This window comes from Pempheris klunzingeri, unplaced genomic scaffold (genome assembly GCF_042242105.1).
Source record: "Pempheris klunzingeri isolate RE-2024b unplaced genomic scaffold, fPemKlu1.hap1 Scaffold_54, whole genome shotgun sequence".
NCBI classification, from domain to species: domain Eukaryota; kingdom Metazoa; phylum Chordata; class Actinopteri; order Acropomatiformes; family Pempheridae; genus Pempheris; species Pempheris klunzingeri.
Genome location: NW_027254958.1, coordinates 102,743 through 127,873, shown reverse-complemented (window position 1 = coordinate 127,873; position 25,131 = coordinate 102,743). Strand labels below are relative to the sequence as shown.

The following is a 25,131-nucleotide window of genomic DNA, read 5'->3' as shown; positions in this document are numbered from 1 at the left end:
GAAAAACGAGACAATCATATTGCAAATTGTCTTTTTCATTAATCATTTGGGACAATAGAATGGCAGGCAGACATGGTGCAGAGGTGAAGTATAAAAAAGTCAATGGACAGAATGGCCATTCTACATAAGTCAAACATTATGCAAGCACAGAGTCTACTATCTATAGATCCTGTGTTTGCATAATGTTAGACAGATTGAGATTGAGAAGTTGCAACTCACTACTAGGTGGTGATTGATAGCTCTGCTTCTCTCTTCGCCCAAGTGTCTAAGACATACGCAGATCTGATAATACAAGTCAATCATCTGTCTTTGGCCTAAGGTGTAACTGATATATAGTGATGTTAAATATGATGATGGTATGAAACTGTATGTTGCCGTACAAACTATACAGTTATGAAATGTATGTGAGACACTTTGTTTTATGAAATAGCTGGCACAGTGTCAAAGAATTTGGTTCATTCACTTGCATTGCTGACAAAGCTCACACACAGTCCTCTTCCACCCTTGCATATTGTTGACCCATGTTCTGTCTCTACACCAGTATACATAACACCAGACACAGAAAGCAAGCGTTTGGAGATTTTATTTAGAAAATACAAAATTAAAGCAGTGCAGCATTCAACAGGCATGGACCTGCTTGTTGCTCAATTAAATAAAAAAACTAAAAAAGTTGTATTAAAAATTATTAAAACAATCAATAAAGGTAGAACAATGAATGAGGAAAGGTTTGTGATTGAAATGTCACTTTGGTGTGGAGGATCATGATATCAGATATTGTCAATAATTTTACCCAAAGCAGTACAGAAGTAAGGATGTATCGTCTCTGTTGCTCATGCAAAATGAATCCCACAATCTCCAGTAGAATAAAATACAGACTCAATGTATATACACAGAGCTGGAGCTCCTTAATTCATTCAAAAGATCAGTGAACAGTGCTGTAGTATTGCTTTCGTTACCATAGTGGTAGAATTAAACATCAATTACATGAATCTGTGTAAGACCATCAGATAGGAGACAAACTGTATGTACAAAATGCATGACTACATTTTCTTCTTGTGCAGTAGTGAAATCATTCTCCATGTGTCAAATGCATACAGGTAGATTGCAGGTGCCACCTGCTGTTCATTTTGCAAGGGGAATCACATTTAAAAGCCACAAGGTATGTGTTTCACTCTCCAGCCATTGCTGAAGAAGTGGCCATGTCATGTATTTGTCGAGCTTCATCCAGCATGAGTTGAAAACCACAACGGGCAGGTATGAGGCCGCTGCAGGGCTTTAATTGTAATTGACGCCACGATATGAACAGGAATCAACAAGCAAACACAACATGATATCACAGAGGTCTTTAGGGTCAGTGTCCATGACAACAACACTTCTTTCCTGAGATAGAGGTACTGCTGCTCAAACTTAACGTAAACTAATATTACATGGAGGAAAGTGAAAGTTCTTAATAAGAGAGGCCTTGCACAAAGCAGCTGGAACAGACATCTGTGTAAGGTTGATAAATAGCTAAGGTGTAACCCCATGTGTTCAGCATGGATGTGCCTTTGGTCTCAGAGGAGGGACTGTTTCCTTACTGGGAAGGAATGAACTTCAAGCTTGTCTGAATGTGAAAAAGCAACACCTGAGATTTGTAACCAGCAGCTGTTACGAGGGCTGACGTCTTCTGGTGGGTTTGGAATATGCTTTTGTCTGATCAATTTCTCATTGGTCAGACAATCACTGTGTTAACTGAATTGAAGAGAGGGATTGGTATGAGAAACACCCCTTCCCCCACCTTACCCTTTCAAACCTTGCATCTTGTTGTGCATCTGGACTGTATTTGTTGTTGCCCTCATCGTTAATGAAGTGAGGTTATATTTTGGTCAGGTTCATATTACAGAGGAGTTGTCTTGATCCACAACCTGGACTGTCCTCCAAGGCCAAGTCCACTTCCAAAAAGTCTGGCTGGTCACTGTTCTGAGATATCTTCTCCCCTTCCTCTGTGCCACCCTCTTTGTTTCCCCTTTGTCTTTGGCACATTCCGGATTTGGACATAACGGCCATAGCCAGGCAGATGGCACTGAGGCCTATGCCCACCGCACAAGAGTAGAAAGCAGCACCATAGTTATGTGTGACATCGACCAACACACCTGGAATGAAAAATAAGACAGCTGTTAGGATCTACAGAGAGGTTCACTGATGGGTGAAATCAGAGAGAAGTCAAACAGTAAAGGTAGCAGAAATCTTGTACCTCCTAGGGGCGGCCCTGCCAACCCAGCGAAGCTCTGGATGAATACGTACACTCCCACAGATGATGCCATCTTCTGGATGCCTACCACATCCTCCTCAGCCAGCATAGGGATGTGTGTAGAGCCAACAGTGCCCATGAAGTAACCATAGAGGGCGCAGCAGACTGCTAGGCCCCAGAACTCCCACACTACAGTGAAGGCCACCAGCACCAGAAACAGCAAAACCACACAGCCCAGCAGCACCAGGGTCTTCCTGCAGCGGACTCTGTTCAACACCACTCCAATGGACAAGCGGCCAAAGATCTCAGCCACAGCCATCACAGAGAGCATGTAGGAAGCCATGCTGGGCTCTATGTCCCGGCTCTTGCTCAGTTCAATGATGTAGAGCTGTGGGGCAAAGAAGCCCAGTGTGGCAAACAAGCCAAAGAGGGAGTACCAGATGAAGGAACTGTCTTTAAGCACAGAGAAGTCCAGGAGTTTGGGACTGGAAGGCTGAAGAGGACCAGCCTCTGGCTCTGCCAGTTCACCCTCATCCTTCTCCTTAACTGGGGTGAGAGGTAAGGACGGTGATGGCTCCTGGCCTTCTTTGTCTTGTGCCCCCCATTCCATCAGAGCCCTATCCTCAGCTCCTCCAGTTCTCAGGTCTACATTTGAAGCGGAAAGGGAAGTGACACCTGAGTCTTCTGAGCCCTGGGACATTCCTGAACTGAGGGAGGTTTTGGTTTGTTCATTCTCTAGCTCGTATTCGGCCTGCAGCTGCTTAAAAGACAGCAACTCTTTGTCTGGTTCTTCATTCACCTTTACAGGCTCTAGCCTAATAATGATTGGACGGAGGAGAATCCCACAGCCAATCACAGAAGCCTGAAAGATGCCAAGAACAACGAAACAGTAGCGCCAGCCAATGTGCTCCTTCAGTGTAGTGAAGGCTGTGGAGAGAGGACAGCAAGTTATTGTTATTATTATATATTCAAGGTCCACTTATAAGCATTTTCCATAGTTTTCAAGAGGAGGAGTTTGCTCAGTTGTCACATACATGGCAGGCTTTCCCCTACTTCTTGTCTGGTCAAGCAGGCGTCTACTAAATGACTTGAGTAGTTGTGCAGTGGGTAGTAGTCATCTACTTTGCAGTAATTCGTGTATCCCCAAAAACCAAACCTGTATATATTCATATTCACATTTAACCCTTCAGAGTCTGGGGTAAAACGGCGTTTTTTACTACTTTTCATTTTACCTTTGTGTTTCCCATTAAAACTGCTTAGCTTGCCTTTCTTTGTGTCTTTCTTTTCAGCACAACCTCACCTATGTGATTCTACAAGTATTTATTTATTTTGACATAATATATGGACACACTGAATGTAAAAGTGCAAAAGAAACACAAAATCCGAGTAGGAACTAGTTGGATCTTTGGAGGAGCGGGGGTCTGCGTGGACACCTCCTCTCGTTTGTCTTCACGCGCAGCATCCACTTCATCCTCTGAAACTGGAGTCAGAGTCTTCCAGTGGAGGAGTCTTCCTCAGAATCAGAACGTTCTTCCCCAGATTCAGCATCTTCTAACTTGTAGAAGAGCTGTAGTGCGCGATTTCGGCTCTTCATACATTTAGTCTTAATAGGCTGATCGACAAAATTCAAACACTTTTAAAAAGTTTGAAGTGTCCGCTTTCCAACAGTCTTTGAATTGAGCACCTGCGTGCTTGTGTCACAGCTTTACGTTTTCAAACATGCGACATGTGACTTTGACGCCGTGTGGCGGTCCTAGACTCCGAAGGTGTGGCACCATCGTGATGTCATGTGCATTTTATTGCCTTATATACCACAATTTACTGTCACTGCAGGAGACCAACTGCCAACTGTCAGACTCAAGATAAAAGAATCGTTGGACCAGGGTGTTGGTTTGCGAGTTGCCATTTACCTCGTTACATAATAAAAACGCACGGTCGCTGTTTCCAGGGTTTTAAAAATGGCGGGTTTGATTCTTGTGAACGAGTCGCTCTCATGACTCATCCAGTGACATCACTCCCTGGCCAATCAATGGCCTGCAGTCTGTTGACGTCACATTTTCGGCTCGACTCAGCTCGCTTGGAACCCCGGCAAGTAGGTACTAAAAAAGTACCTGGTACCAGGTAATATCACCTAATGGAAAACCCTACAGACCGAGTCGAATCGAGCCGAGTAGGTGCTAGTGGAAAAGCCCTATATACAGTGGGGGAAATAACTATTTGATCCCCTGCTGATTTTGTAAGTTTACCCCCTTATAAAGATATGACCAGTCCATAATTTTTATGGTAGGTTTATTTTAACAGAGAGACAGAATATCAAAAAAAAAATCCAGAAAAAAACATTAAATAAAGGTTATAAATTACTTTGTTTTTGATTGAGTGAAATAAGTATTTGATCCCCAAGCAAAACATGACTTAGTACTTGGTGGAGAAACCCTTGTTGGCAAGCACAGAGGTCAGACGTTTCTTGTAGTTGCACAGAGGTCAGACGTTTCTTGTAGTTGGTCACCAGGTTTGCACATATCTCAGGAGGGATTTTGGTCCACTCCTCTTTGCAGATGCTCTCCAAATCCTGAAGGTTTTGAGGTTGTCGCTTGGCAACTCGAAGTTTCAGCTCCCTCCACAGATTTTCTATTGGATTAAGGTCTGGAGACTGGCTAGGCCACTCCAGGACCTTAATGTGCTTCTTCTTGAGCCACTCCTTTGTTGTCTTGGCCGTATGTTTTGGGTCATTGTCATGCTGGAAGACCCATCCACGACCCATCTTCAGTGCTCTGGCTGAGGCCAGGAGGTTCTCAAAGATTCTACAGTACATGGCCCTGTTCATCTGCCCCTCAATGCGGTGGAGTCTTCCTGTACCCTTAGCAGAGAAACAGCCCCAAAGCAGAATGTTTCTACATCCAGACAGTGGGGATGATGTTCTTGGGGTCAACTTCAGCATTTCTCTGCCTCCAAACACGGCGAGTCGAGTTGATGCCAAAGAGCTCAATTTTGGTCTCATCTGACCACATCACATTCTCCCAAGCCCTCTCTTCAGGTGTTCATTGGCAAACTTCAGACGGGCCTGTACATGTGCCTTCTTAAGCAGGGGGACCTTGCGGGCACTGCATGCTCTCAATCCAAAGTGTGTTACCAATGGTTTTCTTGGTGACTGTGGTCCCAGCTCCCTTGAGATCATTAACAAGCTCCTGCCGTGTAATTCTGGGCTGATCTCTCACCTTTCTCAGAATCATCCGTACCCCACAAGGTGAGATCTTGCATGGAGCTCCAGAGCGTGGGCGATTGACTGTGGTCAGTGTGACAGTGGTCTCTTTCTCACCATGCTTCTTACTGATGGTCTTGTAGCCCATTCCAGCCTTGTGCAGGTCTACAATCTTGTCCCTGACGTCCTTTGACAGCTCTTTGGTGGTGGAGAGGTTTGAATGGAAGAGATTCTGTGACAGGTGTCTTTTATACACATAACGAGTCGAGTTTAGGAGTACTTGCCTAAAGGGACAGGACTAATTTGTGTGACTCATGGTCACATAACCGGTCTGTGGGGGTCAGAATTCTTGCTGGTTGGTAGGGGATCAAATACTTATTTCACTCAATCAAATACAAATTAATTTATAACCTTTAATGTTTTTTTCTGGATTTTTTTTTGATATTCTGTCTCTCTCTGTTAAGATAAACCAACCATAAAAATTATGGACTGTTCATGTCTTTATAAGGGGGTAAACTTACAAAATCAGCAGGGGATCAAATAATTATTTCCTCCACTATATATATACATATACAGGTGCTGGTCATATAATTAGAATATCATGAAAAAGTTGATTTATTTCAGTAATTCCATTCAAAAAGTGAAATTTGTATATTATATTCATTCATTACACACAGACTGATATATTTCAAGTGTTTATTTCTTTTACTTTTGATGATTATAACTGACAACTAATGAAAAACCCAAATTCAGTATCTCAGAAAATTTGAATATTACTTAAGACTGATACAAAAAAAAGATTTCTAGAAATGTTGGCCAACTGAAAGGTATGAACATGAAAAGTATGAGCATGTACAGCACTCAATACTTAGTTGGGGCTCCTTTGGCCTGAATTACTGCAGCAATGCGGCGTGGCATGGAGTCGATCAGTCTTTGGCACTGCTCAGGTGTTATGAGAGCCCAGGTTGCTCTGATAGTGGCCTTCAGCTCTTCTGCATTGTTGGGTCTGGCGTATTGCATTTTCCTCTTCACAATACCCCATAGATTTTCTATGGGATTAAGGTCAGGCGAGTTTGCTGGTCAATTAAGAACTGGTCCTTAAACCAGGTACTGGTAGCTTTGGCACTGTGTGCAGGTGCCAAGTCCTGTTGGAAAATGAAATCTGCATCTCCATAAAGTTGGTCAGCAGCAGGAAGCATGAAGTGCTCAAAAACTTCCTGGTAGACGGCTGCGTTGACCTTGGACCTAAGAAAACACAGTGGACCAACACCAGCAGATGACATGGCACCCCAAACTGTGGAAACTTTACACTCGACTTCAAGCAACGTGGATTCTGTGCCTCTCCTCTCTTCCTCCAGACTCTGGGACCTTGATTTCCAAAGGACATGCAAAATTTACTTTCATCAGAGAACATAACTTTGGACCACTCAGCAGCAGTCCAGTCCTTTTTGTCTTTAGCCCAGGCGAGACGCTTGTGACGCTGTCTCTTGTTCAAGAGTGGCTTGACACAAGGAATGCGACAGCTGAAACCCATGTCTTGCATATGTCTGTGCGTGGTGGTTCTTGAAGCTGACTCCAGCTGCAGTCCACTCTTTGTGAATCTCCCCCACATTTTTGAATGGATTTTGTTTCACAATCCTCTCCAGGTTGCGGTTATCGCTATTGCTTGTACGCTTTTTTCTACCACATCTTTTCCTTCCCTTCGCCTCTCTATTAATGTGCTTGGACACAGAGCTCTGTGAACAGCCAGCCTCTTTAGCAATGACCTTTTGTGTCTTGCCCTCCTTGTGCAAGGTGTCAATGGTCATCTTTTGGACAACTGTCAGGTCAGCAGTCTTCCCCATGATTGTGTAGCCTACAGAATTAGACTGAGAGACCATTTAAAGGCCTTTGCAGGTGTTTTGAGTTAATTAGCTGATTAGAGTGTGGCACCAGGTGTCTTCAATATTGAACCTTTCCACAATATTCTAATTTTCTGAGATACTGAATTTGGGTTTTTCATTAGTTGTCAGTTATAATCATCAAAATTAAAAGAAATAAACACTTGAAATATATCAGTCTGTGTGTAATGAATGAATATAATATACAAATTTCACTTTTTGAATGGAATTACTGAAATAAATCAACTTTTTCATGATATTCTAATTATATGACCAGCACCTGTATGTATATATATACATATGTGTATATATATATATATATACATATACATATATGTATACACACACACACACACACACACACACACACACACACACACACACACACACACACATATATACACATATATATATATACACACACATACACATATATATACACATACACATACAGTTGTGCTCTTAAGTTTACATATCCTTGCAGAATTTGTAAGATGTGCACAATTCTTTAAAGAAAACATGAGTGGCAAAACACATTTCTTTTATTTTTAATGGAATTCACATTAAACTATAAGAAAATAATGAGATGGTCCCTGTTCAAAAGTTTGCATACCCTTAGTTCTTAATACTGTGTATTTAGCATCAATGACGGCTTGCAGTCTTTTGTGATAGTTGTGAATGAGGCCCTTTATTTTCTCAGGTGGCAAAGCTGCCCATTCTTCTTGGCAAAAAGCCTCCAGGTCCCGTAAATTCTTGGGGTGTCTTACATGAACTGCACATTTGAGATATCCCCAAAGTGGCTCAGTGATATTGAGGTCAGGAGACTGTGATGCCCACCTGTTTCTGCTGTAGCCACTGTGTTTTGGATCACTGTCATGTTGGAAAGTCCATGTCCCATACACAGCTACTGGGATTATGAATGAAAATTGTCCTCCAATATTTTCAGATAACAGGCTTTTTCAGTATCCAGAAACTCTGTGCCGCTCTGGATGAAATGTGCATGCTCTCTCCAGAGCTAAGAAACCAGTCAGAGAAAATGTATCAAAGCAAAGGTCTGGAACATCATAATGTCTAACTTGAGTTAGTGTGATATATGTTGATGTAGCCTAGTAGTTGTATCAACGTCTGCATGTAATCAATAACTGACTGTCAAATCAAATAAATTCAGTATGATTCAAAAACATTTTGACAATATTTATTGTCACTTAACATTTAAGTAAACAGATACATAGGTAGATTGTTCTTGTCTCATTAAGTAAAAGAAGGGCTGCATTTAGAAATAAGAGAAAATAAAATAGTTTAAGACTGCGCGTCTTAAAATAAAGTTCATAACTTGAGAAAAATAAAGTTTAGCAGCAGTTTTTCCCTTTTTCTTTAACTGTCACATCTTGACTGAATAGTCAACCAACTTTACAGTATATAAATCTCAAATCCACGTAACGTCACTGTTGTGTTTCACTATACGGTGAATAGCACATGGTGAAGACCGCATGTTTCTTTGTCTGTGGAATTATTGGACTCCATTCCCCAGTGTCCCCCAGTTTCACAGATAGGTGTGAAATCACCCCTGCACCCAGCTCCATAGCCATCATTGGCTTGGGACACATGATTTTATGACCTCAGGCCAACAAAACCAGTTCACCCCCACTGAACTGTCTCTCTTTCCCCTTGTCTTCCCCTGGAGGAGAGACAAGTCTCTTTCCAGACGTCTCTCCTGAAGAGGAGAGACCAGTTCTCTTTCCCATTGTCTTCTCCTGGAGGAGAGACATCTCTCTCCTGATCTCTCCTGAAGAGGAGAGAAGCTCAACTCATCTAAGCTCTGCCTCAGTGTGGCCTGTACCAGAGCAGCCACCTCCTTCATGGTAGCGACACAAGGTCCTGCCTGAAGTAAGCAGATCAGCGCCAGCAGGTACGACCCCGAGTCTGCCAGCTGATAACCAGAACCGACAACAGGAGCACACCAGCAAGTTGGTATCAAGCTGCTAACTAGCCAGAATCAAGGAGTGACCAGATTCCTCCAGCCTGTAACCACAGCGAGGACACAAAAGAACCACACCTTTCCTCCAGCAACAGGCTGAGAAAGCAGCATCCTCAAGGACACTTCTTCTCCCCTTTAAGGACTGGTAACAAACTGGCATACTGGGCATAATTAGCATAGCATTACTGCATACATGGTTTACCCCTGTTAATGTATTGACTTGCTTTAATGTTCATTGAGTTTGATTATTGTGATGTGTTGTAGTTACTGTGTAGCCATTAAGTTTAGTTGATGTTTGTTTGTTCACACAGACACAGAGTCTACACACAACTAACCACCTTTTCTTAACCTGGCACCTTTATCTCACACACACACACACAGTTTTCAACAGGCCACTGAGGGACACTGCTAAGCTAACAGCACTTAGCTTCCTTTGTCTCCTGTGCCCCACACCCCAGGGGGGCTGGCCATCACCATTTGGGCTCTCCCCCACCTTTGTGGGCCCATCTCACATTCCTCAGCCTTATTACACACACACACACACACACACACACACACACACACACACACACACACACTCTTCCTATTATTTGTTAGTTTAGTCATAGAGACTTAGTTAGATTGTTTGATTGATTTTGTTTCTGTAACAGCAAATGTCTTCAATACCTACTCTGCTTCAGCTGTACTTGCAAACAAGTACAAATCCTTCACCTTAATGCATAACAAATGGTGCCCCTGCGTTTTGTTCTGTTTTAATAAATGTTTTAATACCTGCTGTCTCCTTTAATGTTGTACAAGGGTGAACACTGTCAACCTCTACAATGTCAAGAACTCCAAAATCCTTCAGCTAGCTATCAATGTGGTAATTTTGGTAGTAATAATTAAATTAATTATAAAACATAATTCCAAATTGATAGTTTAGTACTTTTATGAGACTAAATCAATTAAAACGGCTGTCTTTTCCTCGTTTTTCAAGGTGGTGCCCCAATCGAGGTGGACTTTATTCAAAGTTCCATTCATTTTAATAATTATTAATTATCTTTGATAATTATTAATTATTTCTGATAGCCAAATTGAACTTTACCACTTGTTAAATCATAACATCACGTTGGCTGGCTTAACTCAAATGCATTTGGTCTGTGCATTTCCTGATCTGCCCAACCAATGCCGTAAACACTAGAAAAGCTGCGCCGGTTAAAATAGAAGCATCTCATCAAATTTAAAATCCCCTTATAATTTATTGATAATAGGTCTGGGTCCGTGTTGGATGGCGTCTGGGTCCAGACCTGGACTGCGGTTGGCCAGTTAGTGACCTATGGTATATAGTAATAGTTTTCAGTCCACCATTCCAACACACACCGGATTGTCAGGAAATCATGTGACAGGTCATTTTGTGGTATTATTTGAAATTAATTCAATCTCATTGATATCAGCCTCCCTGTTTACTATTAGCTCTCCTACAGCACCAGGGCCTGATTAACTTAGTGCTAATGCACTAACATTGCCCAACATTTATTATTCCTGCTCATTTAAATTTTAGTTTTCAACTGGTGAAACACAGGGTGGCTTTTATTATGAAGGAGTTACACAAAACCAGATGTATTTATGTGTGACCATATAAATATGTGTCACTGGACCATTCATCAAAGAAGCATCTACAACAGAATAACAGGAAGCAATGTAATGGCGCTTTTCCACTAGCACCTACTCAGCTCGGCTCGGCTCGACTCGACTCAACTCGACTCTACACGGTCTTTAGGGTTTTCCACTAGGTGATAGTACCTGGTACCAGGTACTTTTTTAGTACCTACTTGGCCAGGGTTCCAAGCGAGCTGAGTCGAGCCGTTAATGTGACGTCAACAGACTGCAGGCCACTCATTGGCCAGGGAGTGACGTCACTGGATGAGTCATGAGAGCGACTCGTTCACAAGAATCAAACCCACCGTTTTTAAAACCCTGGCAACCGGGCGTTTTTATTATTTCTGTGAACGAGGTAAACGGCTACACGCAAACCAAACGCTCGATGTCCTTAGTTGTGTTTGTGTTTGTGTCGCATACAAATGACACCACTGGAGTTTCGGGCCGCCTTGCTATGACGACCCCACCCACGTTGAGGTGGTACGCAACTGTAATGGAAAACGACCGAAACCGAGTAGAGTCGAGTCAAGTAGAGGCGAGTAGTGCTAAAACTGTGTAATGGAAAAGCGCCATAAGAGTCAGGACCAGCCACAGCAAACTAATTATTACCTAGCTACCCAGCAAGGTGGTCAACTCTACCATGCCATGCCGATGTTATATTATCAGGTGTATCAAGTTCAAAATGACAAGTGAGTCAAAAAGAGAAATAGTTTAAAGTCTCTGATAAAGCTAGTAATATTTCTTACGTCAAACAGCTGTTTCACAGGTCATGGAGATATTGTTACACTCAATATTATTATGGCATTGTTCTAAAAAATAGTTCCACTTCATGATGGACAACAATTAATGATTACGGTAATATTTTAGTTAACTGCCCCACTGTGATTGAACACTCACCTGGAGCAAATGCGAATATGGCAAAGGATTCTCCGGAAGAAGCAACAGACGTGACAAGGGCTCGCCGTCTGGAGAAGTACTGGGCTAGGATGGTGACAGTGGGGAGAAAAGTGAGGCAGTAGCCGAGGCCTGTAAACAAAGGAGAAGAGAAAAAGGGATGTGACAGCCACTGGCCCGCATGGTAGGAACACTGCATGGCTAAGGAGGTGTTCAAGGTGTCAGGTGTCCCCTTTGTCAAAGGTGGCAGCTGCTGTGGGAAAAAAAAGCATGTAAAGACAAAAAGAGAGACAAGGGGAGAGAGAAGAATGGATTGTTGTAAAGTTAGCTTTGGTCTATTTGAAAGGCAGACATGGCAAAGATGGCGGGAGAGCCAGTAGTGCTTTCTGTCCAAGAAAAAACAGTTAATGTGCTCTGATACAAAACTCATTTCACCACTTTGTTCATCATCCAATTGATTCAATTTATTACTTCCACCTCAGCCACATAATGTTCAGTTCATCCTGATCTGAAAGGACATTTTCTGCTCTACTTTGTCCTCCAAGAGAATCGAGATAGTAGAATAAACCTCTCTACATGATGGTTAGAAAAGGGTGACACTGCTAGAAGTCCCTTTAGATGATTACAATGATGCAAAAAGACACACAGACAAACAGATACAACACTTTTAATTTGATATATCCCTAGACTGATAGATAGGAAAGTACCTGAGACAATGCCGATGGTAATGTACATCTCGTTTATGGAGTTGGTGAAAGCTGAGGAGATGGTTCCCAGGCTGATGAGGAAGCCTCCCGTCATCACCACTGGGCGAGTGCCAAAGCGGTTGCTCAGCATGGTGGACAGGGGAGCTGGGGTGGGGGTGAAAGACATCACAGTAAAATTTCAATTTCAACTTACATATCAGTTGCATCATAACTTGCATATCCTTTGAACAAGTGGTCTGTTTGAATAATCGGATGTGTTCTTACATTCATATTAAACTCACCGGCCACTTCATTAGGTACACCTTGCTAGTACCGGGTTGGACCCCCTTTTAAATGCATTGAGTTGCTACCATGTGATTGGCTGATTAGATATTTGCATTAACTAGCAGTTGAACAGGTGTACCTAATGAAGTGGCCGGTGAGTGTATGTTCTGATGTAATTCTTCTTTAGTTGGCTTTACTGTTTTTTAAATAGTCTGCTATTATTAAATATCCTAAAATGACTTTTGGTTTTGGTAGACACAGGTGGTACTGAAAGCCTATAGGACAGGAAAAAAGTGACTAACCAGTAAAGGTAAAGATGAAGACACAGATGGAGATGACCCATGACACTCGGCTGTTGCTTTCACCAAACTCTTTCATCAAATCCTGGAGGAAGACACCCAGGCTTTTGATGATCCCATAGGTGCAGACCTCCACCAAGAAGAAGGCCATGGCCACAGCCCAGCCCCAACCGCCATCAGGCACCTCTGGGTAAACATTTGGACCCAAACAGTGCTGGGAATTGAGCACCCTCATGGCTACAGTAGGCCACCTGGAAGAAGACACAGACATCAATGATTTCATTTTGAACTCCTACTTGAGGATGCATTTATGTATTTTTTCGTCACCTGGGGGCAGAAGAACCCTCCCACAAGCTGACAGAATCCATACACTAAATGTGGCGTAAAACCAAAACAATAATCGAATAGAGGCTAAAAAGCTCTGATAGTTGTAGACTTTATGAGAATTCATTTCACCATTTTCTCTTTTTCCCACTTTGCACATATTTATTTGGTAATAGTTATAGTAATAATAAAATATTGAATATATACCCTGAAGACTGCACCTCATCAGGGCTGAACTAGACCCGATATCGTTAGTCAATTAATCAGTTAGGTAATTTATGAAGCAAGAATTTAATTGCTCAAACAACACAAGAGACTTGAAGATTTCACTCTGAAGGCTTGTGATGGACATTTATTTTACTGTTTTCTAATGTTTTATAGACTATGCGATGAATTGATTCTCTGAAAATCTATTTGAACTGACAGTTCATCAATACAAAGTAATGAAAATAGCTATTGGTTGCAGCCATTGACTGTATTTAAAGATGGATAATGCGCCTTTGCATCTTACTATACAAAACTGGAGCCGAAATATCCCAGATACAGCTGGAAAGCCATTACAGAGAATTTGAGCATGTGTGCATAACAATTTAGTGCATCCCATTGAATTTTCTACTCTTAGGTAGGACTGATAAGTCTTTGAAACATTACCATTTCTAGGCTAGTCTCCAGTGAAAGCCAGGATAACAATAATATTGGAAATTCATCAAAATGTCACGGTAATCCACTTCAGATAGCCCCTCCTACAAAAGGCATGTGCCCAAGTGTCCCATAAACAAGATCAACTTTGGCTATTTCAGTGTTTCATGGTTATCTCTGAACCCTGTCGTACCTCTGAGCAATAGTGGGCCGGCTCTAAGCGCCGGTTCTTTGTAGCGAACGAGAAGTGCCGACTCCCGTCGGGGAGAGCCGAATCTTCAGACTTTACTTTGATGGGCACACCATGCGGCCAATCACATGCGAGAACAGACTAGGATCATACCATTAAGTGAAAGTAGGAAGGGGGACAGACGCTCCGAGGACAGCTAGTGTACAGGCCAGGTACACAGAGCGACAGAGAAACGCTTCACTTTTCATTCAAGAAATGAGCCAAGAAAAAGAAGCAGCATCTGGCCTTTATTTATTTGATTAGTTTGCTGTGGTTCTGTGTTTGTGTTCAGTTGTTCATTTAAAGGCTTGATTAAAATGTTAAACAATAGTAACTGAGTATTTTTTCCCATCACTACTGAGCAATATGAAAACTTTCACCATGGTCATTTCCTCCCGCTCTACGTCGCCGCCTACAAACAAGTATAACATTTGCCACTGAGATGTACTGAAGAAGTATACAGTAACAGAAAATAGAAATACTCAAGTACAAGTACCTCCAATTTGAAATTAAAAGTAAAAGGTGGACATTACGTACGATCTTCATTTGTGCCATGTGTCCGGGCTATCCGCAGTGCAGAGGAAGGATGATGTCAACGAGCCGCATCCCAGGTGTTTCTAATCGACCGACTGGTAGCAGGACAGCAAGTAGAGCTGAACAGTTACAGCTGGATTTACACTGATCCCTAGCTGGTATTAATATATTTATTACAGAGTGAAATAAAAATGTGTGATGGCTCGTTATCTCCGACATCTGAATACGACCTAACGTTAGTTTACATCCAGACAGCCATTTCCCACAATGCACAGCAGCTCTACCGCCGTGAGGTGAAGCATCACTAAAGCGAACAGCATCCCACAGCTGGAGACACTTACCAGCAGAGTTGACAGGAGAGTTTAGACAAGTAGCCTTCTGATGTAACACAGCCGGGTGCTCTATCTCGCCGTCAATTCATTGTGGTTTTAAGTGGAGCGCAGGCTGGAGAGTGCAATGATTTGTGTAGAAAATGTTTTCTTTTTAAAATTCTAATATCTATTTGTTGATCCTGCTAAACACAAAACAGGCTAATGATACGGCGTGTGTGTATTTTCGGTCTGTTACACCCCGCTACATCTTCTTCTTCGGTGGATTGTTCCCTGTCTGTCTCGGCAGCTCTTTACCGGCTAAAGCCGGTATTCAACCAGTCCCACAACCTCATGAACGCGCAGGGCGTCCCTCTCTCTCTGTCACACACACACACACACACACACACGTGCCCGAGCGCGAACACGAACATCTGCCACCGCGCTGCTCTGATGCTGCGTTTCCGTGCCAATGGAAAAAAAACCCCAACAGATTATAAACCGCTTTACCTGAGCGTTTTCAGGTTATAGACTTTTACTGACTTTTGCTGACATACTGAGTTTATGAACAGGTTTATCCCATTCCACCCTGCTGTATCTGCTTGGAGCTTTTTCACACACACAAGCTGGCAATAATCTTTCATAGTTACTATGGTGCCAGCACAAATTTGAGTGATTATTTAGTAAGTTATTTACAATGTTGCAGCCTTCCAGCACAGTGGTGTCCAAATACTGGAGGGAGCATGAAAAGGCACTATCTGTTATGTTACAAAAAGAAACATCACACAGGTTTTAAATTGTTGAATGTCATGATTATCTATCCAGTCATGATCTACTTCTGTACAATTTATAAATTACTCACCAGGCTCTCAGCTGTGACTGAGCTGTGTCCTAATTTACAATACTTCTCAGGTTGGTGCAGGGCTGTGTCTGAGGGAGTGGTCAGACAAGGTCCAACCCTAAAATTTGATTGGATTCTCCAAGTATTACCTTTTGAGGACATACTGGACATTTTCCTCCTCCTCCAACATTACGCTGCCCAGTATTTTGTCCAGTATTAAGGTTGACCTGCATCTCCATCAGTCCTTGAGACACATTTTGAGAAAAAATATTTAATTCATAAAATATTTCCAAATGGGTATCTACTAATGTACTTGAACACACATATATACATTGGTATAAGTTCAGAGCCCCTCCTCCTTCATTTCTTCTTCTGTGGTTCCTACTATAAATTCCTTTAGCTCCCTTCCCTTCTCCCCTTCTGTACAATTTCCCTGTGGAACAGGTGAGTTTCTTTTGGCCCATACATCATAATCTATCCTATTATTCCTACATTTTGTTTCCAACAATGATATAATGAAATTATTCCATGGTTAATATTTTGCCACAAGAAACAATTCCCCTGTGGGAGAGGATCTGGAGTGGGCAGTAAAAATAACATGGAGGTTCTATTTTCCTGTTTTTTTTTTTTAAATCAGAATAATCTTTCCTATCTAACCAACACAATTGCAGAGGATCACTGATTACACATCCAGGTGAAGTTTGCTTCTTCTCACTCTCCCTGTTCAATTGTTGTTGCTTCTTCTCACTCTCCCTGTTCAATTGTTGCTGCTGTAACATGAGAATTTCCCCCTATGGGGGAAAAGTCTAAAGTCTAAAGTCTAAAGTCTAAAGTGAATATATATTACACCTTGCCTCTGCACTTTGCTCTGTGCCTCACCTTACAGTGTACAACTTGTACTATGCTCGTGCCAAAGTTGGTGTTATCCAACCTGACCCTGCTTCCAACTAAACTAAATGTAAACTAAATGTCAGGTCTGCCAGTTATATTCTATGTAATGTTACATATACTTAGCTGGAGCCTACCCAGCTGACACTGGGCTCACCAGGCTTACATATAGAGACAGACCACCATTCACACATATGTTCAGACCTCCAGGAAATGTAGAGTCACAAATTAACCTAACCTGCATGTCTTCAGGCGATGGTAGAAAGCTGGAGAGCCCACAGAGGGCCCACGCAAGCATGGGGAGAAGATGCAAAAACCATACAGAGAGACCCCTGCTGGCCAGCTGGTTAGAATTCAGAACCTTCTTGCTGTGAGAAAAAGCCACCACATCAAGTTGTGTAGATCACTGCATTCATTTTGTAAGTCAGCAAGACTCGATTACTAACTAGGCATGTCATTATTTGTAACTCCTGTACTCCTACTATTAGTGAAAATATCTGCTGGGAATAGGGCCTTTGATGTTGCACTTGGTTATGAAGTTGTGGAGTGAGAAATAGAAGAGTGCTTGAGAGAGATGTTCAGACCCTGTCTGCACAGCTGACATATCACTATATACAGTGGGAGTAACAGCTGCATTATCTGCTTTGGGAAGTTACAAACGTGACTGCTGAAAGCAGCTCATCTCTGATTCTGTAATTGGAAAAGTGAAACATACTGATTAAAAATAACATTAGACAATATGACAAGCACTTTATTTATTGAGGGCTTCAGAATGCTGCGACTCTACTGGTCTTCTACAACTAAATAATCTTCAAAAGTGACATTTGTTCTTTCACCCTGATAAGCACCAGTACTTTTGCTTAGAGTAGGGTATTGTAGCATTCAACAGGATATAAACCATTTTAGCTGAGGGTTTTGTTAATATAAGATGAGGTTGCTCCTCTAGGCTTTTTCTGAAACAAATTTGTGTTGAGTGTGTGTGTTTGTGATGTTTATATTTTAACCACAAACATGAATACAACTGGTAATTGTTATATAGCCCACAGTATATCCTAATATGTATGATGATAATGTGATGGAAATCTTATAGATGGTGGTGGGGTGGTTAGCACTGTTGCCTCATAGCAAGAAGGTTGCAGGTTTGCAGTTTGAACCTTGAGTTTGCATGTTCTTGGATTGACTCTTTGACCCTTAAGGATAAGCAGTATGGATCATCATCCATCGTCATATATATATATATATATATATATATATATATATATATATATATATATATATATATATATATATATATTTTTTTTTTTTTTTTTTTTTTTGAGAAACAACGGGATCACAAATAACTTCTGCCATGCAAACTCATGTCACTGAAAATAACTTTCACATGGTAATGTGAAAGCATGTCACTGAGAATGATGTGAACTCACAAAGGTAGCATTAAGAATATTTTCACATAGGAAGCAAATAGCCTACTTATACCCATTCTATCACTGGCCGTTAATGCAGCTACAAAAGCATGTCTGTCCATTGGGGGTGTGACTGGGATGAACAGGTTTATAGATGATCAGATACTGACTTCCGTCCATACCTGAAATGAGAACACAAATTAACAATTATGTAGAAATATTTAAAGACAGAATAGAGACAAAAGAAAAGAGGGGAATTAACCTTTTTGCCTCCTTTGTTCTCACTTTTTTATTCCAGCATATGAGAATTTATAGCCCAGCTCTTTCACACCAAATTAAGTTGTAAGGTCTGGGTCAGGTTAAATGTCCCTAACCCTAACCCTAACCGTTTCTTAGGACTGTGAACAGTGGTAAGGAGACTGTGCTAAAAGAGTGCATTCAGTACACATGCTAATTTTTTTGGCAAAATGTGTGGACATATCTGTTTGCAGCTAATGAGCGTGAACTTGAGCAAATCCCACAAGAGTTAATGACAGCTCATGCACTGTGTTTTACGGCACCTGTTATACTAGCATGGCTAGTGTAGCTAGCAATTTAGAGGCAGCTACCAGTACTGCTGAACTCCTTCCATATGAATATTTGAAGGACTTGCGAACAAATCAGTACAGGTTCCAATAGGAAAAACCTGACATTTTTACAAGAGTACTATTTAGAGTACTAAATAGTAAACTAAACTAAGAGTATTTCTATGCAAATTGTGCTGGCCGGGTCTTCCATCCAAGTCTAACTCACAGCACTTTTTAAATGAACTGTTACCTTATTTTAAAAAAACAGAGAAATGAACCTGAACTGGTTCATTTTTTGGGACTGTGAACTTGAGCTCAGAATATGAAATTGAGAATTATGAACATGAACTAGTTTAATCTGTGTCAACTGAACTTTGAGCTAGCTCTTGCCAAGTGTGAACTTGCACAACACCAGTTGTAAATGTTATGAAATGTTTGACCTGTGACTGACCTAAATTATATAACCATAATTATAGCTACCTATGTCAGTTTCTCTTTTATCAAGTGAAAAAGAATCTAAAAATAATATATACATGAAATAAATAAAACAAGACAATTTCTTTGCTTTGCATAGGTTCACTCTGACTCCACTGAGTTTATTTGTTTCTTTCACTTGTTTTAGTCTTGTGCAATTAGCAAAATACTTTGCTGTTTTACAAATGGTAATAGGCACGAACATACATACATACCTACATACATACATACATACATACATACATACATACAAATGTATCCAGGCGTACACAGAAACATTTGAAATGCATAAACGCAGTAAGATACAATGCAAAATAAAAATAAACACAATTCCTTATCATGGACATAAACTAACAAGAAAATTGTTACTACAATAATGCAACTTACTAAAATATTTCTCAAGTAATGAAGCGATGAAAATGGTTATATTTCTTCTCCAGCATGCACCTCACACTTTCATGAGACACTCATGAGATAAAGATAAACTCCCTGTCTTTTTTTTTCTTTTTATAAGGAGCTGACAACATCTACAAGTTAAGAAATATCCTCTTAATGTACAGTTGATGTTTATAAATTCAACAGTAAGCTTAGAGGAAGTTCAGAGGTACTATCGGTGCTGTGACAAAATCAGAGTGTACAGTTAACACAATGTAACATGGTGATCAGATTTTGGCTGTCTCTTGAATTACTACACAACTACATGATCTACTTTTTGCTCAGTGTTTTGTTTCCCATGTCTTAATGTTGATCAATGTTATTTCCTCTCTGACAAAGAAAAAAATAACTTGGCACCCTGAAAGATTTTTTTGCTGTTCATCTCACTTGCCAGAGCCCTCTGTCTGTTTGTCCATCTGTCCTTTTACCCACTCACGAACGCCTTGTCTGGCCACCTCCAGTCCCATCACGGCACCAATTAATCTACCAAAACACATGAACAGACCCATTAGTTATATCTACAGGATTTGTCAAATGCAGCTCACGTCCCAGTTTCCTTTTAACTCACAGCTAAAGAGAAATTCTGGTAAACACATAAAACGTGACCAAAACCTTCAGGGCATTTTTGTAATATGTATTTACCTTGGCTGACATAGAATCATCTTATATTGTGAAACAATGATGAATGTTTATTATTGCAGATGATCTCTACAAGGACAGTGCAAATGGAAAGTTAACATGACCCGTAAACAAAATGGATTCAATTTCCCTGTAATGGAAGGCACACATATATATAATATATATAATATATATATAATCTGGCAATATCCATAACACTCACTTTGCTCATGCAGTAAAGCCTGATTTGAAACTTTGGTGATGGTGTGTACAACCACTGAATTCATTGAGGCAGATTTAGGGTGAATTTTCACAGACATGGATGCTCTGCTACCATGTCTAACTGAGAGTGGTCTTCACTCTCAGTTGGTGCTGTCTGCAACATGCAGTTACATATCCAGGGAGCTGCACGCCTGTTTACAGTGTAGGCAGTGTAGGCGTAGGGGATTACAGCGACGCCACATCAATGAAAAGTCAAAAGGGTCACAATGTGTCACAATTTCCGCAACGTTTTGAAAACTTTTTGAAAACCACCCACCATTCTAAACACTGTAAGGTGTTATATAAAGCTGCTGTCTGGCCACCTTCTGATGTCATTTTAACACCTGTCAACATCAATTAATTTATATCACAAAAAAACAAATAGTACAAATGTACTAACCCTGGTCAATAAAGTAAATAAACAAACGACAAACCCTCAGTGTGTTTATCAGGGTTAGAAACCTCTAATTTAACTTTGGAAGAACAACTTATGTACTTTAGAGTTAGTGTTAGGAAAACATTGGGTTGAAAAATTAGGTTGAAAAACATTTAATATTCTGACAGCATTGTCGTTTATAATTTCTTCTAACATCATGGAAATTGTGACCAACTGTGACCCTCTTGGCTTTCCATTCATATGACTCAATGCAGAGACAGTTGCAGAGATTTACATGATAAGACAAGAGGCCTTTTCTTTCCTACAGATGACAAACGATTAAAGGCCACATCAGTGCTACATCGCTGTAATTGCTACACAGTGTTCCAATGAACCCCTTTTCAGACATGGAATATATTGCTGGCGTCATCTTTTGTCATTCAGAAACAGGTGACTTTTACATAGCTGTTCCTTATGGCTTTATTCAGACATGGCATTATGAAAAGATGCACAATGCCCATGCAGTATTTGCATCTAATGCACAAGGGAGCAGCGTTACTATTCAGGAACAGACGTGGCAGAATGATATGAAGGTAGAAGAATGTTTTCTGTTTTCTCACAGGCCGCATCAATGGTGGATTTTAACTTATTCTGCTGTTGAAGCTTCAATCAACTACCATCGTGAACCTGAGAGACACTTGCACCCTCTGGTCGAACTGTTTCATCATTATTGAAAATTTCATTGCCTATGTTGTCCAATATTGCTCATGTATAGAATGACAACAATTTTAATCTTCATTTGTATTTGCTCACACGCTTGTATGTTAAGTGTTTTGCTGGATATCCATGTTTTCACTCATGCAGCTACACATAAATGAAAATCATAAATGTGGGGACATATGGTCTGAGTATTGTGGTTGTACTAGGTTCTCCTAAACATCTAATGTGCATTATGTTCAGATAACTTTGTCCCCTGTTGGATTAAGTCTTAAGACTGAGTATCTTGCTGGCATTTGATAGTCCAAACAATGTTGATATTAGGGGAAAGTCTTATGATGATCTTTTCTGAACTATGCAAAAGAGTCAGTTAGCTTGCATCTGTTTGCATGAAAACTTCATCATGCCTATAAGTTACAATTTGTTATAGGAAGTCTAGCATAGCTGACAGTTAACACTTCTGGATGCTCACAGGAGGAAACTCGTTCTCGTCATCCAGACACACAGGTCCAGCAGCAAACTCATGTTCTGGAATGACTTCGCCTTTTTTTGTGCCACCATCTTCCGAGTACCCTGCGTAGAAACAGGTGAAGGAAGCTGACGTTGTTGCTTTACACAGGCAGACCTCACATTCTCAATATAACTTACTTCAATGTAATTAAGTTATACGGGTCCTCCAAACCAACATTGAAGGGCCAACGCTTTTCTACATGTAGGGATAGAAGTTAAAACCATGTCTACTCTACACCTCCACACACGGATAATTGCTCCATAGATTGGGCCTTATTGTCAGATTATCCATTTAAGTTGTCAAATGTAGCCATTCCACTATTAGAAAACAATATGAACACACACACACACACACACACACACACACACACATACTATATATATAAAACATAATTTTACTTAAACCAAAAAATAACATCAGACAATATCAGCAGCTGACATGGGTGTTTTAAATTTGGAAATCAGATGGATTGCTTTACGATACAAACAAGAAAAAGGTGCCTCTCTGGTGTACATCATGCTAAAAGCTTTTGGAGCTTCCAGTGAGAGCAGATGGTGGAGGCAGGGATAGAAGTGGTTGTAATTTGGAGAAACACCAATAAACTTTGATTGGTAGAGGTCTTAGCATGCATAAATCTAGCATGCATGAATCACATAGAACCAGTATCAGCTCTTGGTTTTAAGAGCCTATGCTGGTTCTGTGAAGGCCTCTACTGACTGGTAAGAGTGGTAACTCTTAGTGCTTCTGTCTTCAAAAAATATGATGTTCACAGTCACAGTCCTAAATGGTTGAATAAAAAGCCAGGGTTAGGGTTAATAGCTTTTATATAGGAAAAAAGAAAACCCACATCCTGAATGAGGTCAATGTACAGTGAAGTCAACATCTTCCTGTTACTGGTTAGAAATGTCTGCAACTACTTACCAGTGAGGGTTGCGGTGACTGGAGCGGAGGCTGGTAAGGCAGCAGTTGCAGCATATGATGGACAAGTCTGTACTGGCCCTGTGACTGCTGAACTTTTTGACTCACCTCCTTCAACCTTGTCATCATCAACATTGAAGAGCCTAAGACAGGAAGAGACAGAAGAAACAAGATTTGGCATTTCATAATAAAGAAAAACCAGAAAGCCAAACAAATATGGACACCTTATATCAGCGCAAATCCTTTGTTTAGTGTAATCACAACCAAATTTATTGTAATTTTAAAACCACACTGACCTACTTCACATTCAAATAATCTATGAACTGAAATGTCCACTGTTAGAGTTTTTGATTTGTATACATTTACAAACAAACAGACAAAAACTCTACGAATGGACATTTCATTGCATTGCTGTTGAAACACTGATTTTAGAATTAAAGGAGGAACCAGGTGACAGAGCTTTCTCTTCCTTCTTCTTAAGCCAAATGCTCAACATTCACCCCACCCTTGGGGAATTAGTTTTAGCCTCACCTGTGTTTGTGGGCCAACATGCACTCGCCTCCATCCAGTGGGTCCACGTTATAGATGAACAGCTGGCCGTCAGCTGTGGCTACTAACACCCGTGGAAGCTTCTGGATCCTGAAACATCAGATTGAGTATCCATTTCAGTTGTTTTGGAGTAATCCAAGCAACAATGAGAGTCTCAATCTGGTCAAAATATCTTCTATCTCAAGATCCACAAACACAACAAGTTCAGTCAAGGATAAACTTACAAGACACAAAAAGAATGACTGAATTTAAATGTAAAGGTGCAGCCCCTGATTCCTAAAGGCCACAGAGAAGTCTCACATAGCCAGGGTGCAGACATTCCTCTGGCCGGATGCAAGGAGGTGAACGGTGGCAAAGGCCCGGTCCTGGCTCATCATACCAGATACATGAGCGGGGAAGTAGCTGCTAGCTGCTGAGAACATCTTTCCCATGTAGGCTGTCCAGGTGGCAGCCTCATCCCCTCCACTACAGACAGGGTAACAAGATACCTTTACAATAAGTCAGTCCTACAACTCTACAACTTGATTTATAATTTAGTGAATACAATGTGGCCAGAGCTACAAAAAATACAAGCCAGGTAATAATGAATAATAGTTTTCCTTAAATATAGCACCCAGTAGGGGTCTACAGGTTCTTGCCAAATGGTTTAATTAACTTCTTGTGTTTACACTGTGTGTGTGTGTGCACATGTTTGTGCGTACCTTGGTCCCAGTTTAAAGATATGCACCGTCTCTGTATTGCTGGATGCACAGAGAAACTGGCCATCAGGGCTGAAGGATAAAGAACTTATATTGACATACCTGAAGACAGATGGACAGACAGACAGATAGAAATACATCAACATACACACATGAGGAATAATCAATCATTTCAAGTGAATAATAAGACATTAGTGCATGCCTGTCAATGTGTCTATAGGGCAGCGCTCAAAGAATAATTCCACATGTATTTGGAATCATGATGTATGCAGTTTATATTTTTGGCTGTGCTTATACATTTGACAATGTATTTCTTTTACAGAGTGCAGATCTTGTATGTGTCTGACCTCTTCATGCCTCGACGGAACTCAAACAGACGCAGGCCCTCAGGGATGGAAAACACTCGGATGACGGTACCCTGAAAAGAGGGACAGCTAATGAGTTGCTAGCTTTACAGTGATGGTTTACATGAGGAATGTTTTCAAGCAGATACTTTTACTTCAACTACAAAAACTTCTACAACAAAAAAATTAGATTAGATTAGATAGAGAAGCTGTTCTTCCCTAATGGCAATCTTCAGTGTCCCTCCATTTATAATCTTAAAGAGTAACTTGAAAGTAATTTTTTTATTCAATTTATAGTTAAACTTAAAAAATATCAATTTTAAAAGGTACATTTTATTTAATATAAGAGATAGGCCTAGCACACTTTTCACACACTTTGCACACTGATCCATGATTTCTTTGTTGTCTG

The 25,131-nt window shown here is 40.8% G+C and overlaps 2 protein-coding genes across 5 annotated transcripts in view; both read right to left on the bottom strand.

Annotated features, from left to right (window-relative positions):
* Nucleotides 1–639: 639 nt before the first annotated feature.
* On the bottom strand, nucleotides 640–15,180 carry slc16a6b (solute carrier family 16 member 6b). Of its 2 annotated transcripts, none has more exons than XM_070856097.1 (6): nucleotides 15,157–15,180; nucleotides 13,093–13,326; nucleotides 12,527–12,670; nucleotides 11,823–11,951; nucleotides 2,234–3,157; nucleotides 640–2,132 (listed from the first exon to the last, which is right to left on the bottom strand). In XM_070856097.1, the coding sequence occupies exons 2-6, from the start codon at nucleotides 13,322–13,324 to the stop codon at nucleotides 1,855–1,857; spliced, it is 1,707 nt and encodes a 568-aa protein (XP_070712198.1). In that variant the 5' UTR covers nucleotides 13,325–13,326; nucleotides 15,157–15,180; the 3' UTR covers nucleotides 640–1,854. The 2 variants fall into 2 exon arrangements, with proteins under 2 accessions (XP_070712198.1, XP_070712199.1); XM_070856098.1 differs by lacking the exon at nucleotides 15,157–15,180 and adding an exon at nucleotides 14,815–14,984 and having other exon boundaries at nucleotides 2,234–2,875.
* A 4,212-nt stretch (nucleotides 15,181–19,392) lies between these two features.
* wipi1 (WD repeat domain, phosphoinositide interacting 1) overlaps nucleotides 19,393–25,131 on the bottom strand; it is a 39,821-nt gene continuing 34,082 nt past the window's right edge. For 2 of the 3 annotated variants that reach the window (XM_070856102.1, XM_070856103.1), the window contains 7 exons: nucleotides 24,726–24,796; nucleotides 24,382–24,480; nucleotides 23,981–24,145; nucleotides 23,663–23,770; nucleotides 23,135–23,274; nucleotides 22,175–22,275; nucleotides 19,393–20,213 (listed from right to left, as the gene is read on the bottom strand). In XM_070856102.1, coding sequence (XP_070712203.1) covers nucleotides 20,163–20,213; nucleotides 22,175–22,275; nucleotides 23,135–23,274; nucleotides 23,663–23,770; nucleotides 23,981–24,145; nucleotides 24,382–24,480; nucleotides 24,726–24,796 — 735 coding nt within the window. In that variant the 3' untranslated portion in view covers nucleotides 19,393–20,162. The remainder of the gene's footprint in view (nucleotides 20,214–22,174; nucleotides 22,276–23,134; nucleotides 23,275–23,662; nucleotides 23,771–23,980; nucleotides 24,146–24,381; nucleotides 24,481–24,725; nucleotides 24,797–25,131) is intronic. The other variant, XM_070856104.1, reaches the window with a different exon arrangement.